The sequence below is a fragment of the Patagioenas fasciata genome, chromosome 14 (assembly GCF_037038585.1).
Source record: "Patagioenas fasciata isolate bPatFas1 chromosome 14, bPatFas1.hap1, whole genome shotgun sequence".
NCBI lineage: Eukaryota > Metazoa > Chordata > Aves > Columbiformes > Columbidae > Patagioenas > Patagioenas fasciata.
In genome coordinates, this window is record NC_092533.1 from 2082705 (window position 1) to 2100637 (window position 17933).

Below are 17933 nucleotides of genomic sequence, written 5' to 3' on the forward strand. Positions count from 1 at the left end.
AGAAACAGAGCCCAGTTGATACCTGGAAACTCTGTCCAGCTCCAAAGGAAGCTGACAGCACTGCATCCCGCTAGTCCAGGACCAGCCATCTCCTCCCTGCATCACACCTCTACTTCCTCCCCTTTAACCTACCCGCTGGCACCAGGGCTTGAAAAGTCACCCTGGCTGGCCCAAGGGTGACCAGGACCCAAAGTCCAACAAGACCTCAGCTTCCATCCCAGACCAGTGCTGTTGAAAGCCTGTGCACAGGTTTCGGTAACCACACCTCTCCATGCTCATCCACGTCCCCTGCACCCTGGCCAGGCCGGGGTTGTTCCAGGTGCACCATCTCCCCCAGTTGCTCCTGCTCCCCTCACTGCAAACCCCAGCACAAAGACAACGGCCCGGGAAGGGCCATGCACAGGGAAGTTTGCAAAGCACTCGTGTGTGAGCAGCTCCGGCAGCAGGAAGCCAGGATGCACTGGTTCTCTATGTCAGACCACAGGAGAGGAGCGTTGCTGTTATTGTAACTGCTCCGCCTTGGCAAACCATATTCTGGTTTCAGGCTGTCTGATAAACAGACTTGAGCTTGCACATACACAGACATCTGCCTGAGGCAAACAGCAGGATAGAAATGTACAAGCAAATTTGGCAACTTTATGTGAATTAAATGTGCATTTAATTGAGATTTATAGAGGGGTTGCAATAGCAATTGATTATCAAAATCAGATTATTTATGGGGGTTTAGCAACTATACATGAGATTAATGTTGCTTCTAGAATAAATCCTCAGTAAATATATGTTTCCCCAGTAATCAGCTAATACCATGTCATCCTAATTATCTCATGAAAGGGGTGCAGAAGCACTGACAAATACTGAAACGACATGCTGCTGTCTGCAAAGCAGCACCCGAAAGCCACAAGCCACACTCTGCCTCCAAATCACAGGTCCTCTTGTGTCCTCCAACACCAGCCCATGGCCAGGGGACACATCCAGGTCCCCACGGTCAGCCTCAGTCCTCCACACATCATGGGCAAAGACTAGAGCCAGGATCCAGAGGACACTTTGCCCACAGACACAGGGAGGTTTGCACTCTGGGTCCCAAGTCACCACAGTCACTTGCATGGCAACAGATGACAATATCAAGAGAAGAAACAGCATAGGAAAAAGAAGCTTATTCCCAAGAGCAAAAGTGCACATGTCCTGCAATGGGGTTCAGCTCTGCATTTATACAGTTTTATATTCCTCTCTGCTGGCAGGTGGTGGTGCCCCATTAAACCTAAAGGGACTGCTCAGCTGCAGCAGCTCCTCTGCCTTCCTCAAGCAGCACTCACTCATTAAAGACATTTATTGAAGATTTACAGTTCTGGCAGCAAGAGGCAAATAACGCTGTGCCACACAGCCAGCCCGGCCACTGCCCCCAGGCCCTTGCACAAGATGCTGCATGGCCCCATCCTCAGCTGGTGAGTGCCACCCTGTGCCCTGACATGTCCCCTCCCTGGACACCAGGTGTGTTGCAGGGATGTCCCCAGGGACCCCCATCCCTGAAAGAAGGGGACGGCTGGTCCCTCCAAGGGGCAGGAGGGTGCCTGCCCACTCCCATGGCCAGGGCAGGACCACTGCTTTGGGATGCAAAGATGCTCTGGCAGTCACCATGGCAACCCCGGTACACAGGCAGGGTGAACAAAGCTGACAGGAGAGAAACGGAGAGAAAAAGGAAAAAAAGAAGACGAGGAAAGCAAGAAAAAAAGAAGGAAAAGGAACAGCCTCAAGTAATGGAGTGAAGACTGGGGCAGGATGGAGCAACGGGGTGGGAGAGCATCATGGAGAAGAACAAGGAGGAGAGTTGCCTTCAGGTAACCTTGGGACAACCTTCAGCAAGGTGACCCAGGGCATACGCTGAGTGCACCACTGAGATGTTACTTGTCAGCCCTGCTGTGACTGTCCCAAAGGGACCCTTCAGGACATGGTGTGTTCCCCCTGCCAATTCCTGGGCTGGGGGCAGCACACTGATAGAGACCCAGGAGGCACAGCTTGGGGCTCACCTGAACTTCCAACCCAAGGTCAGAGTAGGAGGCACAGATGCAACAGCACGAGCATTGACATGAGCCCCTGTACTGAGGAACACGAGCCGTGCCCACTGCCAAAGCACCGCTCTCGCTTCTCCATCCCACCTCATTAAAGGCAGAGAATTAAAAAACAGACGTCAGGGTTTGGGTCACAAAGCAGCAACTACAACCTCTCTCAGCTGGAATGGAAAATAACATCCCACTTGGCTGTTTATTCTAATGAAATCACAAATCCCAAAGGGAAGCGCCCCCTCTGCTGAGCCGCCCCGGTGATAGCTGAACGGTAAACACAGAAACAGCCCCTTGCAGGCAGACAGTGAGTGCTGGGTGGTGTCTCAGCCCACTGGTGACGGGGACAGGTACCCAGGGTGTAGGACACAGCCAGCAGGGCTGGCTGTACAAGAAAGCCCAGTGGGAATGGGAGAAAAAACTCCTGTGAGAAGCACTGGGTGAAACAGCTCAACCATTTTGGCAAAGAGAAGGTGAGAGAAGCCACTGAAGTGATTCGTGCTGATGCTACAGGAGCACGGGACTGTTTCAGCAGGCAAAAAAATCACACCTGTGCACCAGGGCTCACACAGTGCGACACTCTCTAAGGGGGCTTAATTACCCCCCCAGCCACATCTTGAGCCTCCCCTAGCAGGACACAGGGTGGTCCAGCGATAGGGCCAAGGGTGCCAAGCAGGGCTTGGTGCTGGGTAAGGACAAACCAGGCTGGGGACAGTGGGGGACACAGCAGGATGACATCTAGAACAATAAACTCCCGTTAGCGTACGAGGGGTTTTGGCACAGATATAATGCTCTCCCCTCCTCCTCGCATTCACGCTCTCCTCTGCTCCTGCGTACGCCCAGAAACCCAACTTCAAAAGGCAGGGGGGGCGTCAGCGCAGGAAGCAGCAGGCAGGCAGACGCGGCTGTCTCCTGCTAAAAGCCTTCGGTGTCTTTCATCAGGGCCTGGGGAAAAACAGCCTTCAACCATCAGGCTGGAGGCAAACAGCCAAGCCCTGGCATCAGGTCCTGCTGCCCAGCAGCCCTGCGCTCCCAGTATGGGCCAGCTCAGAGATTTAACCTTCCCTTCCAGACAGGGAGGGTTTAGCCCTCCCCATCCCACCTCCCTGCTATATATACACGTAAATAAATCCATCTGTGTACAGTAAGCACCAGAGATCCTCTTAACCCTCCACGCTCTCTGCTCCAGAGCCGGGGCTACGCGCTGCAGCATAGAAATTGGGACATTCTCCGGTAACAAACCCATTCATGCAGCTCAACGCACCCGCACGGAGGTCACAGCTCCCTTCCCTGCTGAGATGTCCCTCTCAAACCAAAGTGACGGTCTGTCCCCAACAGCCTCTGGAAGCCACATGTCCCAGCTCCTCATTAGTGACAATTAACAGGCAATCAACAGGCCTAGCAGAGCTGACATTTTCCAGGGAACAAGTCCCCTTTCAACAGGGAAAAAAAAAAAAAGAAAAATGAACATATGCTTTGTTGTGCACACTTTTGGTTTAAATGAGCCAAAAACTGCCTGCCAAGGAATAGAATTATTTCCCAAACAGGACCCTTCATGCCATCTGACGAGGTGAGCGGGGAGCGAGGCCGGGGTGGCCGCAGGTGACCTCTCTTGGCAGCCCCGGCTCTGCCGTGTGCCCATGGGATGCTCTCACCGCAGCCCTGCAAAGGTGGGAGCAGGGACCGGGGCACCCCCACCTTGGGGAGGGTAACAAGCACTCATCAGCAAGGACCGTGCTGCTGGCTCAGAACCACCCACTGCTCCTCCAGAAGGTGTTTCAGACCAGATGAGAAGCTCCTCAAGCCAGCAGAAGTCAGGAGGTACCTCTTGCCCCTCCCCAGGCTGGGGGGCTGCCCCAGGGTTTGGTGAAGGAGGCAGCATAGAGACCTCAGCATCACTCAGGCTGGGTTTGGACTTCAGCTCCCGTGCTACAGCATGAAAAAAAGCTTTGGGCTTGGGACATACAGCAATACTGGCACACAGAGGAGTGGTGACCCTTTCAACAGGCCAGTGTGAGGACTGGGTAGCCATTCCCCAGCCCCAAACCAGGCAGGGCTAGCCCATCACCAGCCTCTGCCTCCCTTGGTACTGCCTAGCTGATAAGGAAGGAGAAAAAAAAACACACACAAGAGGGAGATGGTCTGGATGTGACAGGCTGGCAACTTTGACAGAGGCGTCTTGTTAGCAGTGCTTTCTTTCCCCGTAGCAAAGCCAAGGAACGCTTCCCAGCAGCCTGCACCAATGAGCCCGGCTCCACAGAGCTTTAATTGCCAGTGGCAGCGCTGGGGTGGGCAGCAGCCGAGGGGTCCTGCAGGACGGGTGGCAGAGCAGCAAGCTCCATCCTCATCCCCCAGGATGGGAAACTCCTGTTGTCTCCCCAGCACAAGGGGTGCATCTGACCCCACGCTGTGCCTGCCAGGGGCTGAGCTTGTGGTGTTTCACCCCAAGGCTGCAACACTCAGAGCACACTGTGCCTTGTTCTGCTGGGTATTTGGAACCGCAGATCTGGAGCAGCTTGGGTGCAAGCCTGCAGCTCAGCTGGGGCCCAGGGACGGAGGGATCAGCAGTGACCACAGTAGACCTCCACCAGCTCTCCAGGGGAAGAAGGAGGATCTGGCAGATCTCTAAGCTGACTAAGAGCTCTGAGTGCCCGGTGGCTCTGCTGTACCAAGCACAAGCCAAAGCAATTAGCATTTCTTGGAGACGCTCAGTGTAATCTTCCCTGAGTGATGCGGAGAGCTGCCAGAAGCACAAGGAAGGGCCTGGAGCTGCTTCCCAGGACCGGGGAGATGCTGCGCTGGCAGTGACTCAAGGCAGAGGGGTCTGTCCCACTGAAGGGACCTCCTGCCAGCAGCTCCCCAGGTGCTGGGGAACTGCACCTTCACCCAGTCCCACCACCACCAGATTTGGCCCCAGGTGCTGCAAGCTGTCAGGCAGCAGAAAGCCAGAACACAGAGCAGAGAGGCAGCTCCCAGCATCCTTCTTGGAGCACAGCCCAGGTGAGAAAGGCCACCCTTGGGAAAGCCAGAATCAGGATCAACTTCATCCATCAGCTCCCAGGTGAGGCCATCAGCCTGAGCCTCGAGGCAGAGAAAGGAACACGAATGAGGCTGGAGCTGTTCGGGGAACCACCCAAGAGCAGCAGCAGCCAGCCCAGGCCAGCCACACAAAAGTCACAAATTATTTTTAACAGCTACTTGTAGAACACCGTGAGCGCCCACAGGAGAGACAGCCCGAGCTGATGCTCACCCCATCCCTCTCCCCAGCACGTGCGAGGAACACATCTCACAGCCAGGCTTTTTATAGGGTTTCCCATTCCTGCTGGGCATGCAGCTCCATGGCTTGGTATGACCACACCACCCCCTCCCTCAGTCATCACTCACATGCCGTTCACTGAAGTCTTTCCATTCCCTCTCTAGCTGTTTCCTCTTCTCTCCTTATTAGGGATCCACCTACCTATCCATTTTCTCATCCTCTCCCCCTCTGTGGCTATTTTTAAAATGCCATAAAAGCTTTCAACTGGTGGCATCCTCAGGGATGCGAGGGATTTTATATGTAACCCATCATGAGCCATCATCACCACATAACTCACCACGCAGGCACTGACTTTTCTCAAAAGCGGGGGAGGGGAGAACACCCATGCTCGGTCCCTCAGCTTTCCCTGGGCAGCTCAGCCAGGGCAGCACCACCAGGCACCTCCTGGCCTGGACGGGAAGGACCAGGACCAGGTCCAACCCACTCCTCTCCCATGGGGCAGATGGTGGGCAACAGTGCAAGCCCTCTCAAGTAGCACCTGTGGGTGTATGAAGGGATGGTTTTGCTCACTGAATAAAAGGCCCTGAGCTGCAGATCATCCAGCTTCATGCCTGTGCATCTGCTGCCAGATGAAGGAGGGCTTTCTTGCTGCGAAGATAGCTGTTGTTTCTCCCTGTATGCCCATGCACATATAAGCTGCTGTACTGCTTGGTTCCCATGCTGGTTGATGGTCAAGAGGTGAGGGATATGCAAGTGATGCCAGCAAAACTCCCTCCCGATGCACAGCCTGCCCCAACAATTGAATCTTTGGCAACAGGCTGGGTAGGGAGGACCAAAGTCTTCCTGATCAACCCCAGCCTGGATGAAGAAGCATTCAGGGACCACCCAAACACTGCACCAGCATCACAAAACCCACTTTTCTCTCCCTGATTTGGTTATTCCCTGTGGAAGAGCTGCCTTCCCCTTCCCTCCCAAAGGTCTGGCCAGAGACCTGACACACTTATCAAAGACATCCCCTTGTCACGGCCTGTCCGTGCCACCTGCACCCCAGCACAGCTTGGCAAGAGCCAAAGGCAGGTTGCTAAATCTCTGCTGGCTGGCAGCTGCTGCCAGCGAGGGGCGGGCAGGCTGACCCAGCCGCGCCGGCTGCCAGATGGGATTAGGCTGTGCATAACCTGAGAGGTGTCCCGCTGTGCGCTAATGCGATGACACGCTCCGTGTCACCAGCGGGACCCGCGGGAGCCCTTCTCCATCGGCTCCGATGACCAGGTGTTGGGTGTGCCTGTGACGGAGGCAGCAGGTCTCCAGGAGCCCCAGCTTGGTCGCATCACTCTCAGACAGTGCTTGGGTGACGCGGCTATTTATAGCACATAGGAGGCTGGAGGGAGCTCATCTTACCTTGCTCCACCTTCTTCATCCTCTGAGGACTGGGAGCTGGTGCAGAAGGTGCCAAGGTGAAGGGGGAAGCGGGGTGAGGGGGAGGACACCCCACGGGCAGCCGATGTGGCGGGAGGGAGGTGTTTGCAGGACCAGCACAGTGCTGCGATCTCGGTGCAGACAGAGGCTGTGCGAGCGCAGGAGAGAGCCAGGGGAAGCCTGTGCTCTGGCACTCTGAGGACTGCTGTGATACAAGCAGAGAGAGGGAAAATCTGGAGCAGAGCTGCCTGTTGGGATGGCAGGAGAAGCCAGTGCCGAGCACAGTACCCTGTCTTCACCTGGCTCCCGTACCCCATGCCGGCAGCTGCCCTACGTGGGCTGCGTTTAACCCAGGTGCTGAGAGCCAGTGGGGTCTGCACCCCCTCCAGAGGGGCTCTGGGACCTCTGCCTGCCCCAGCCAGGCAACAAGAGCCTTTCCATGCTTTTGCTGTACTCTACACCTCACTGTTGATCCCCAGTTTACAGGGCAAGCACGAGCTGTAGGGACATGCCACAGGTCCCTCCTGGCCGGCCAGAGAGAGACCTGCTTGCTTGTATAATCACACACAGGCATCCCAGCTGGTGCAGACCCTGCAGCCACACCAGCCTGCTGAGAAAAACACTCACCGCCCCAGCCGGACACGGCTGTGGCCGAGCTAGCCAGGGTTGTTTCACCTGGGAAGAGCCCTCAGTGACTCAGTGCAGAAGGAGACAGACCTGACCCAGCCTGCCTCATGGCCAAGACAAGGAAGCCCCTTGGTCTGGAGAGGGGCTGCAGCTCCTGACACACAACAGAAATGGTTTCACATGCAGGTTCCTTCCCTCCTCCTCTAAAGCTTTTGTAGGGAAAAGCCCTTGGCTGGGGAGTGAAAAACAGCTGCCCTTGGCTGGCCATCCCAGTGGGACCCTCCCCACCTCCACGGAGAATCCAGGATGGGGAGCAGCTGCGATGGGGAGTTCCCCATCACGGCATCCAACATGTCCCAGCAGTCCTGTCGAGCCAGGGACCAACCTGCCTGGTCTCCCAGCTGTTTTAAAAATAGCTCCCCTTTGTAAGCAAGTGCCCCTGGGCTGGGCAGCCCTCCCCAAGACACCTCCAGGCAAAGGGGTCCCCAGGGCTGACAGGGGGATGGATGCCAGGGGAAAAGCAGCACCATCTTCAGGGTCAGCTAGTACAAAACTCAGGTGCTGAGACGGACAGGCAGGGCTTTGCAATGTGCTTTCACAGTGTGCCACAAGCATGTTTGTAAAGGGTGCTGTACTGCAGAGCCCGGCATGTGCCCTTTGGGAGCTCACGCTTCGAGTCTGGTCTAGGTCATGCTTGTCTCTTCCAGCAGCAGACTGCAGCCTGGCTGCACACATCCAAGAAAGAGTCACACAATTCGCTATTGTGAAAACAGGTCAGACCCTAAAACTTAAATTTGGATGGCAATGGGCTCAAGTTGGGCTGAGAAAGGGCTCCAGGGCTGGCATTGCACCACCAAAGCCTTTCTTGCCCCACATCAGTGTAGTGCTCTCCAAAATGGACCACTTGTTGCCAAGAAGGAACACAGAGGCCAACAGGATGGCTTCAAAACCTCAAGCACATGCTCCCATCTTACACTGTCCTGTTCCTTAGAAAGACCTTCCCCTGATTAACCTTCCCAGTTGTCCAGATCTCAGATACAAGAGAATTCAAAAAGGGAGTAACATGTCCATTAACAGGAAAACAAACACACACACAAGAAAAAACCCCAATCAAACACACAAGTGATGCTTGGGGCTCAGGGAAGGACTTGACCAGGGTAATAAAGGGTAAGAAGGAAGGTCAGACGGGCTGCATAAGGAAACCAATTCCTCTTTCTTTCAGATCTCTGCCCCAGGCAGCAAGGCAGGCACATCAGTTCCCAGCCCAGGGCTCACAGCTGATACTGATATAACATCCAGCAAACTATCCTCAAACTGAGCAATGTGTGTATAAACCACGTGTACCAAAAACACGAGCCACCATCACACATCAGCACACTCAAGCTCTTCTACCTCCCCAGTAATTTACTGAGCCTATAGCCTCAAAAGGCAGCAGGGTGGGCACAGGAGGACATGGGACAGTAAGAAACACCTCCTCTGCTGCAGGTTGCCAGTCACCCTGCCATGCTGGCCCTGAGCTGCTCACAAGCAAACTTCTGAGCCTGAAACATCTGGGCTTGGGCTCTGCCTGCCCTATGGCTACTGTGATCACTCCTCGTGCCCTTTCATCTTGCAAACCCCACTCCTTCCCCCACCACTCTCTGCCCGAGCCCTTGCCATCACCAGTCCACCCCCAGGATGCTTTTCAGAGGTGCTGCAGTGCTCACAACTGAGAGGCGCTGATATATTTAGTCTAAAAATATCTAATTAGATGTTCCAGCCACTTCATTATGGTGCCATCACGATAGGACTCCAGGGCCTGGCAGGAACTTGGTGGGTTTGCCCTCACTCCTTTGCAGAGAGCAAAGGCAGCACCATGGTGACTCCTTGCTGATAACAAGACAGTCTGTCATTAGTCCAGCCTGCTAACATCACAAATACAATTATCTGGCTAAAGTGATCGTCACTTCGTCATTAGAAAACTTGCTATTTATTTTATAAGAGCATGGCAGGCCCTTGAAATAATTCAATTGGCTTTACAGTCTGCACTTCACTGGCCTGCAGGGCCACTTTCCATGGCTTCTGCTCTCCAAAGGGCAAGCTGCCAAGAAAGATGGTTTGCAGGAGAGCCTGAGCAGAGCTCAGTGAGAGGACAGAGCCCATCCACCAGCCTGAGGACAGAGAGAAGCTGCCTGGGCTCTGAATTTCCTGGCACTAAAGTGAATGCAATGCATGACTGTGCCTTTGCTAGGCTGCCCAGGAGAACACAGAGGACAATTTGTTATCAGGTTGTTTGTGGCATCAGAGTCAGGCTTGGGTGTTGAGAGCAAGACATGGGTGGAGAGCCTGGAGATGCATATAGAGCACAGACACTAGGTAATGCTCATCACTGAGTTTGGAGATGACATACTGGGAAGATAGCTCTTCACCTCTTGCAAGGCTCTGTCTTGCATCTGTGACCTTCCTTTCTTCTCTGTCCCACCTGTCTCCATGCCTTGATCTCCTGCCAGCTCACCAAGCACCTGGGGGTTAGGCAGCAACACCATTGCTGGGGGCAACATCCGACCCTGCTGTGCCCTCCCTCACTGGAGCTGTGCTTCATCCCCAGTTGGCTGCATGCCTGTGGCAGCCTCCAATATCGCAAAGACCAAACAGTGTCAACCAGGAACCACAGAAAAGTTCTACCTGTACCATAACCCACCACATCACCCCTACAAAAACTGGAGTCTCATCATGAGGAAGACAAACCCTGCTCATCATACTGATGGGCTGATCCCTCCAGGTTCACTGCACTTCTGAACACAAGCAACACCATGTTCTCCCCAGCAGGTCCTACCACATTGGGTGGGGAGAGCCAGTGAATCACCCTGCCAGATGAGCTCTACAGGGCAGAGCTGGAGCTCCTGGAGACATACAGCACCATCTGATTCCTCTTTAATTACACAGGGACTTAACAGAGTTTGCTGGTAAACACCTTGTAACCATGTGTGCCTAGAGATTACTGGGTAATCGTACTTAGTGGAGCACGGTGTAACAGGGAGCATGATTTAAGACAGACAAAAATAACCAAGCAAACATGCTGCATTCATCAGTATCTGTTAAGCCTTCCTGCTCAAATGCTTAGCTGGGCAGCCTTCCATCAGGGCTCCTTCCCCAGCTTTCTCAGCCTAGTGGAGCCTCCAAGCAGGGATTTGAGAGGTTCCAGGGAGTGGAATGGTCTGGGGAAACTTTCCACCTTGAGTACCAAACCCTCTGCAAGACCTCGCCATGCTCCAACAGGCTGCCAGCTGCAGGAAGGAAAAAGGATGGGCAACAGATGGCACTGGTTCCCCCCACCCTGAATTAACTTGGCATGGGGACAGATCCTGGCTTCCATCTTCAGGACGCTTGCTGGAGACAGAAAGGTATCTAGAGGATCTCTGTGAACCAGTTTCAATCACCCATTGCAACCCAGATCCTGCCAAACCAGATCTGCTCTAGGAGTTCACCAGGGTTTAAGGTCTCCCAGGAGTTGTGTGTGTCTTGACCAGGGTGGCCCACAACAAGCAGCACCTTATTGCCAACAAGACCAGTGCCAAGGCTTCCAGCAGCCCCTCTCTGACCCCAACACAGCTGGACCAGAAAAGACAACATGTGAATCCCACCCTGCCTGGGTCCCACAGGGGTGACCCCCACTCACAGGCTGTACTTGCTACATGGACCTGCAGCACCCAAACCTGGTGGCTGCCTTCAAAGCAGCAGATGGGATTATTCACACATTCCAGAGTGTCTTAAACCCCTGGGGTAGCTGAGAGTTTCAGCCCTTTGCCCTCCAGTGAGCGCAAATCCAGCACTGGCCACAGTAGCCTCCCTGCACCAGGACACGTGGTGAGAGGTTGGACCCAAAACCTAGGGGACTTAAGGGGGTGGTTTTAAGGGATGTTCCTCAGGCAAGGGTTTGTACTACAGGACATTGCTTCAATGGAAACACAGCACGGCACTGATAGACCTGTTTATGAACGTATGAATCTATTTGCAACTAATTAGCAGTGCTAACTGGAGTAGGAGGTACAAATAGCATAGCTAATGTAAATATCAACACCGTGCCCTCCAAAAGCTCACTGCACACCTGGTAAGCCCTGGAGGAGAGGCTGCACCCCCAACCAACATAACCCCTGCACCCCCAGGGCTACCTGATCTGCTCTGCAGCCTCAGGATACAAATTTACACACAAGATGATCAAAGGCCTTTTCCTCTTCCCTTTAAAAGCAACATTTCCACATGGCTTTGCCTTCCCTGCATCAGAGTAGAGGTGACATGGGGCTTCCAACCCCAGGACCCACACTGGGGCAAAGAGTAAACCCCTGACCCCTCAGCAAGGGCAGGTGAGACTCCTGCATGAAGTGTGGTCAGAGATGCACCTGCTCAGCCCAGAAAATCCTGCACAGAGCTCCCCAGAGGCCTCGCTGATGATTTTGCACAACAGCATGGCTGGAGGCCATGGCCCACAGCCCCAGGTTTCCTGCCTCACGTCAGCTTCAGGCAGGATAGAAGCATAATCGGAGTGCACCAGTTAAAATGGAAAGCAGTGTGGGAATTCACAGATCAGATGCACAGATGAGGATAAAATGCCACCATCTCATGGATTTGCCAGCTCCAAAACTCTGGTCCTGCAGCCACAGGTACACCTGTAGGTCATCACCCCATGCACAATCTGGCTTCATCACCTCTACCTGTGTCTCCCTCTCTCCTCACATCTGCACAGGTGGGGTCCCATGCAGCAGGAGAGAGACAAGACTTGGGAGGCTGGAGTAGAGCTGAGCCTGCTGGCTGGACCCCACTGCAGCTGAGCCCTCACTAATGCAGGTGCTGGGGGAAAAACAAACCAAGACAAACAACAAAAAAAGACAACACAGAGAGCAGCAGAGCTGGCCATGCCTGAGAGGCAGAGCTGCAAGAGCACGGCTGGGAAGCCTCTGACCAACAAGTGGCACCCAGCTTTCCTGAGCCACTGGCCACTAGCAAAGGGCTGCAAAAGCCATCGCGGGTCACTGTCAGCTAACATCATTGGGTGAAACAGAGATGGCACAGAGTGCACTGACACAAGGCTTCTGGGCTCCTTTTTTGCCTTGCAGGTACATCAGCCTGAGGGATGTAGGCTGGTAGGGATGCCCAGAGCTGGGTGAAACAGCAGCGAGAGGGGAGACACAGCTGACAGATGTGGTGGCCCCGCACCTAATGCCTTGCTCACAGGACCAGCTAGGAGAGGATCGTGTCTTTGCTAAGAACAGATGCGAGCCAGCAATTAGGTATGGCAAGCCCTGCTTCAAGCCCCTTGGTTACTGGGAAAAAAAGCCTGGAAGCCTAACAGGACAGTCCTCTGCCTTGCAGGGTTTGCGCAGCCCTTGTATCAGGTGTGGTTCCAAAGGGACCATAAGTAATCAACCCACAGCACAGGAAATGACCAGCAGATATTACAAAGTTCCAAAACCTTCACTAAAACACATGGCTGCTCAGAAAGAGGTAATGACAATATTTAGGCAAAGACTGCAAAACCATCCAAAGGGTTGGGCAGGAGCCATGGCGGGAACCTGCTGCTGGCAAAACCAGAGGCTGGGGCACGGCCAAGTGATGTGCCCAAGGTTACAGAGCAAGGCAGGGGCAGAACAAGGAGCACCTCCCAAAGGACAACCAGCTCTGTGCTCTCTACCTGCTCAGTGGCCTCTTCCCACACATCATGTCAGAGCAACAGGCACACAACAGTTTGGGTTTGCTGGCACCTTTCTCTGTGTGTGGGAGGACCCAGTAAAGGAGTTTTGCGACACAATTAGATAGTGATAACACAGCAGCATCATAAACAGCCCTTATCACTATTAGTAGCCAAGCTAGCTATTAAGAACTAGAAAGGAATCCCCAAAAGAACCAACATATTTGTCAAAATTGGCTTAGAGAAAGCTTGACAGCCCCACCTGACCACTGCGGTCACTGACCCCGGCACGCACTGTGTGCCATCCCAGCCCCCCGCACCGGACCTGAGCTCATCACCCCAGAGGCAGAGGGAGGACCCTTTGTTATCAGCCATCCAGCAGGCCCAGAAAGAATCAGCCCATGTTGTTTGCTACCCACACACCACCAGCCCCACTCCCCCAAGAAGGACAGTAGCTCCTGTCCCCGGTGCGGCTCGTGCCGAGAACACCTGGCAAGTTTTCTCACCTCTGACACAGCCCAAGAGAGCTGGAATCACCTGTTCTGTTGCCTTGCAGCATGCCAAGGCATTTTTCATGGTGTTTTGCTTGGGAACCACCCCAAGCCCTCAGATTGAGAAACCTCAACATGCCAACGTGATGGAGACGTCACTGCTCTGCCAGTTTCTGCCTGGGGGAGTCCTCCTTGTTTCACAAAGCCTCTGGGACCCACAGGAGGGAAGGCACTTTCCTTGGGCTGGTTATCCCAGGAGGAAGACCCTCAGGTGGCCATCAGCATCAACTCCTTTGGCTGGGGGCTCACTACTTTTAAAGGAATGGATCAAAGCTGTGCTCTTGAGGTGGGTACAGCTGTCACACATCACATCAGTGAGGAGAAAGAAATTGATTGTGACTTGATCAAACATTGATCAGTCTCTCCAGACTTTGTAACAAGGACAGAGAACCAGAAGTAACCAGATTAGTACCAGGTGCCAGTTCTCATCTTACACAGCACATTTCTAAGCTCTACTTCTTTAGAAATTCATACATAGTGCATGAGTGCCTCTGTCCCCATCTCACATATGCACAATAGAAACACCCATGTCCTCTGCTGCAGAAGGTACATGTTTTTCAGTATTGCACTTGTGCTCTGCTCAGGTCCCTGGTTTCTGGGTCTCTTCTTACCCTGCTCCTCCTCCCCATTGCCTGTTCCCCCATATCCATTTATATGTAGGCAGTGGCACCAGCAAGTGAGACTGTTGCCTGTCAGAGTGCTCCTGGCTCCCTCTCACCATATTGCATATTGACATTTTAGTCCATGATTCGCCCTCCAAACCCCTGAAATACAAGCCAAGTACTCAGTGGAGATAAGCACAACAGCTTAGCCCACATGAAAGATGGGCCAGCAAAACCAGACCCCATCAGAAAGCAAAAGGCAGGCAGGAAAATAATAATAAAAAATCCTTTCTATTAGGTTTGCCCACCCTGTTGTGACATTTTCTTTCCAATTCCTTCCAGCCACACCAGTGCAATATCAGCCCCACTCCCACAGCAAAAGCAAGGGAAAACCGTACTTACTGCTAGTGCTCATCTTGCTGGTCCTCCCCTGTCCTTCTCATTCAACAAAGAGGGGAAAGATGCTCTTTAAATCCTTTTTTTCTTCCACCTCCCGTCAGTTGGAGGAGGTTGCCTCTCACCTTTCTAGTAGAAATTTTTACGTGCGATCTGCCGGCTAACGCATCCCAAGGCAGCTCCGCAACCCTGCACAGCGATCCCCCGCCTGCCGCTGCTGTCGCTGCCGGATGGCAAGGTCAAGGGTGTCGGCTGCTGGGAAGGGGCGAGGCGGGAAGGGGGACGCCCGGGACCGGCCCGGGGGAGGGGACCGGCCCGGGGGAGGGTCCCGGCGGGGCGGCGGCGGCAGCAGCAGCGCCCCTGTCCGAGGCGCTGCCATGCACTGCGGAGCGCGGCCGCTCCTCTTATAGCGGGGTGTGGAGCCGCGGCGGGGGCCGCGCAGCACCGCGCAGCGCCTCCCCCCGCCCGCCCCGCCCCGGCGGCTCGGCCCGCGGACACCGCGCCGGGCGGGGCCGCGCGGAGCGGCGCGGAGGGAGCGGAGCGAGTGGCGCGAAGTGGCGCCGGGGGATGCGGGGGGCGGCGGCGCGGGCCCGGGGGGCGGCTGCGGAACGCGCCGCTTCGGCACCGCCGCCATCTGCTGGGCACGGCCTGCCCGCTGCCCTGCCCGCAGTCCTGCCGGCTGCTGTGTCCTACCCGCTGCCCTGCCCGCTGCCCTGCCCGCTGCCCTGTCCGCTGTCCTGCCTGCTGCTGTGTCCTGCCCACTGCCCTGCCCGCTGTCCTGCCTGCTGCTCTGCCCTGCCCTGCCTGCAGTCCTGCCTGCTGCTCTGCCCTCCCTGCTGCCCTGCCTGCTGCCCTGCCCACAGTCCTGCCTGCTGCTGTGTCCTGCCCGCTGCCCTGCCTGCTGCTCTGCCTGCTGCTCTGCCTGCTGCCCTGCCTGCTGCCCTGCCTGCAGTCCTGCCCGCAGTCTTGCCTGCTAGTGTGTCCTGCCCGCTGCCCTCCACGCTGTCCTGCCTGCTGCTCTGCCATGCCCTGCCTGCTGTCCTGCCCGCAGTCCTGCCTGTTCTGCCCTGCCCGCAGTCCTGCCTGCTGCTCTGCCCTGCCCTGCCCGCTGCCCTGCCCTGCCCGCTGTCCTGGCTGCAGTCCTGCCTCTGGTCTGGCCCTGCCTGCTGCTCTGCCCTGCCCGCAGTCCTCCCTGCAGTCCGGTCCTTCCTGCTGTGCTCCCCTGCCCTTCCTGCTGCCCTATCTTCAGTCCTGCAACCTGCCCTCCCGGTGACCTGCTCACTGCCCTGCTGGTGGCTCTGCAAGCAGCTCCAGGGGTCCCCAGGCTGGGCCCTTCTTGCCGTAGGGCTCCCCACACACAAACACCACGGGGCTCCCACCCAGCCTGGCACTGCTCCCATCCAGCCCTGGTTTGGCTCTGTGGTGGCTGAGTGTGCAAAGCAATGCTGTCCCAGGACAGAGGTGCGGGGAAGGGATACAATTTAGGCTGAAAAACTTTATTTCCTTAAGTGCCAAAGTTCCTCTCCGGCAGCGGTCCTGGCTGGACACCCCCGGCTGTCCTGGCAGTCCCATGCAAGGCAGCCTGGGTGTCTGTCCCACGGTGGGAGCAGGGATGGGGCTGTGGGTGTCTGCACAGCACCTGGCTGCAGGATGGAGAGGGGGCTCTTCCCCTGCAAACAGCAAGGAGCCTTCTCTGGCAGCAGCGTATCAGGATTCCTGGAATGGCTTCAAAGCCATTAGCTCCTTGTTTTGTTTGTGAGACACTATCTATCAGAATAAAGCCTTACCCGGCAGAGCTGCTCCCAGGGTGCGAGCAGAGACAGGGCTGTGCCCGCGCTGCCTGCGGAGCCCCCAGGAAGCTGTGAGCTACGATCTTGCTGCTAATGAAAGGGGGTTTTTGTGCAGCAGGACAGGAGCTGCATCTCTCCCGCTCCTGGGGCTGGAGTGCAGCCCAGAGAGGGCCTTTTGCGTTCCCTTTCTTTCACTGTTTTATTTACAGCAGCAGATGTTTGCGATGACATGACAAGACAGGTAGCAGGTCGTGTGAGCTCCGCCTGTGCTGCCCGTGACGCAGCCAGCTCCGTGCAAGCCCTGCTGCCTGTCCCCATCGGCTCCGTCCCTCCTGAGAGGCATTGGGTGGGTGAGAAGAGCAAGACCAGGGGTGGGTCTGGGAGTCCCTGCAGGGCTGAGGGGAACAGGTAAGGGGAAAGCAGCGCTGCTGATGCAGGATCGCTTGGGCTGTCCCATCGCTCTGATCTGGGCCCTTTGTGAAGTTTCTCTGTGCTTCACAAGTGCCAGTGTGTCCCCTCATCGAGGGAAGAGCACAGGATCCTGTTGCAGTGAGGCTTATGTTTATCGTATCGATAACGTCCATTCCGGGAGTCAATAAAGCAGACACGATATGAGCTGGTCCCCATGGTTCAGCAAGCTAATTAAGCTTCTTCCGCTGACCTGGTTTCCAAATCTTGTTAACTTGCTGCCTTCAGAACAACTTGAAATTTCCAGCACAAGCAGGCTGGGGTTGCAGGGGGCTGTGGAGGAGGACAAAATGCTTTGATGGAGCTCGGGGGGCACCAGCACAGCCCTATGCCCCCCATCCCCTCCCAGGTGGGTGACCCCAGCACTGCAGAGCTGCAGGGTGGGGAAGGGGAGCAGGTGCCACCAGTGGGGCAGGCGGGCAGAATGTCAGGTGCCTCCCACCCTGGGATTTTGGGGTTTTGGCACTGGTGAGCTGGTAGCAGGGAGCTCTGACCCTTGTCACCTCCCTGCCTTAGCCAGCGGCTCCTTCGCAGGGTCCTGGTCCCCAGCGGGGCTGCAGCGGGGCCCGTGGCACAGGACACTGGCTGGAGCCCCTCACCATCAGCACCGTCCCGGGGTGTTTTGGAAATCCCATTTCCTTTTCTTTGACTGAGGAAACTGGCTGCAAAAGCTGCCGTAAAAGGATGTGAAGGATGCCTAAGACAAGAAGTCAGAAATGAGGAAATGTCGGGATGTTAACGCAGCCTGCTTTCATCCCTTTGTGTCTGTGCATTGCAACACAGTCTTTCACGGCAATTATTAGATGCGTATTTTTCCCATAAGGCGCCTGCCTCATTCAGTACCCAGCATGTACCACATAGTGCAGGCCGTGCAGAGGAAGCTGCTGCCTGCAGGACCATGCATCGTTCAGTGAAAAGGGACACAGTAGTGATGGGGATAAGAGAAACGAAGGAAAAAAGGTGATAATTTCATTTAATTTTACTGACAGCTTCCCTGGACTCTGAGTTTCTTATCCCTACCTCTGCACCCTTGTGAGATGCTGAACGAGACTTTCCCTACTTAGTCAACAACTGTGTTTCTTCTTTCCCTGATGCCTGACTTGAA

At 55.3% G+C, this 17933-nt stretch overlaps 1 protein-coding gene across 14 annotated transcripts in view; it reads right to left on the reverse strand.

Moving 5' to 3' along the window:
• ABLIM3 (actin binding LIM protein family member 3) overlaps positions 1 to 14998 on the reverse strand; it is a 51175-nt gene extending 36177 nt beyond the window's left edge. For 6 of the 14 annotated variants that reach the window (XR_011741346.1, XR_010652325.2, XR_011741347.1 and 3 more), the window contains exon 1: positions 14577 to 14996. Coding sequence is in view for 1 of the 14 variants with exons in the window: in XM_071814613.1 (XP_071670714.1) it covers positions 14577 to 14589 (13 nt within the window). In the remaining 13 variants the exon portion in view is untranslated. Of the gene's footprint in view, positions 1 to 14576 lie in introns of all 14 variants that reach the window. The other 8 variants (XR_011741352.1, XR_011741351.1, XR_011741350.1 and 5 more) reach the window with 3 other exon arrangements.
• Positions 14999 to 17933: the final 2935 nt, after the last annotated feature.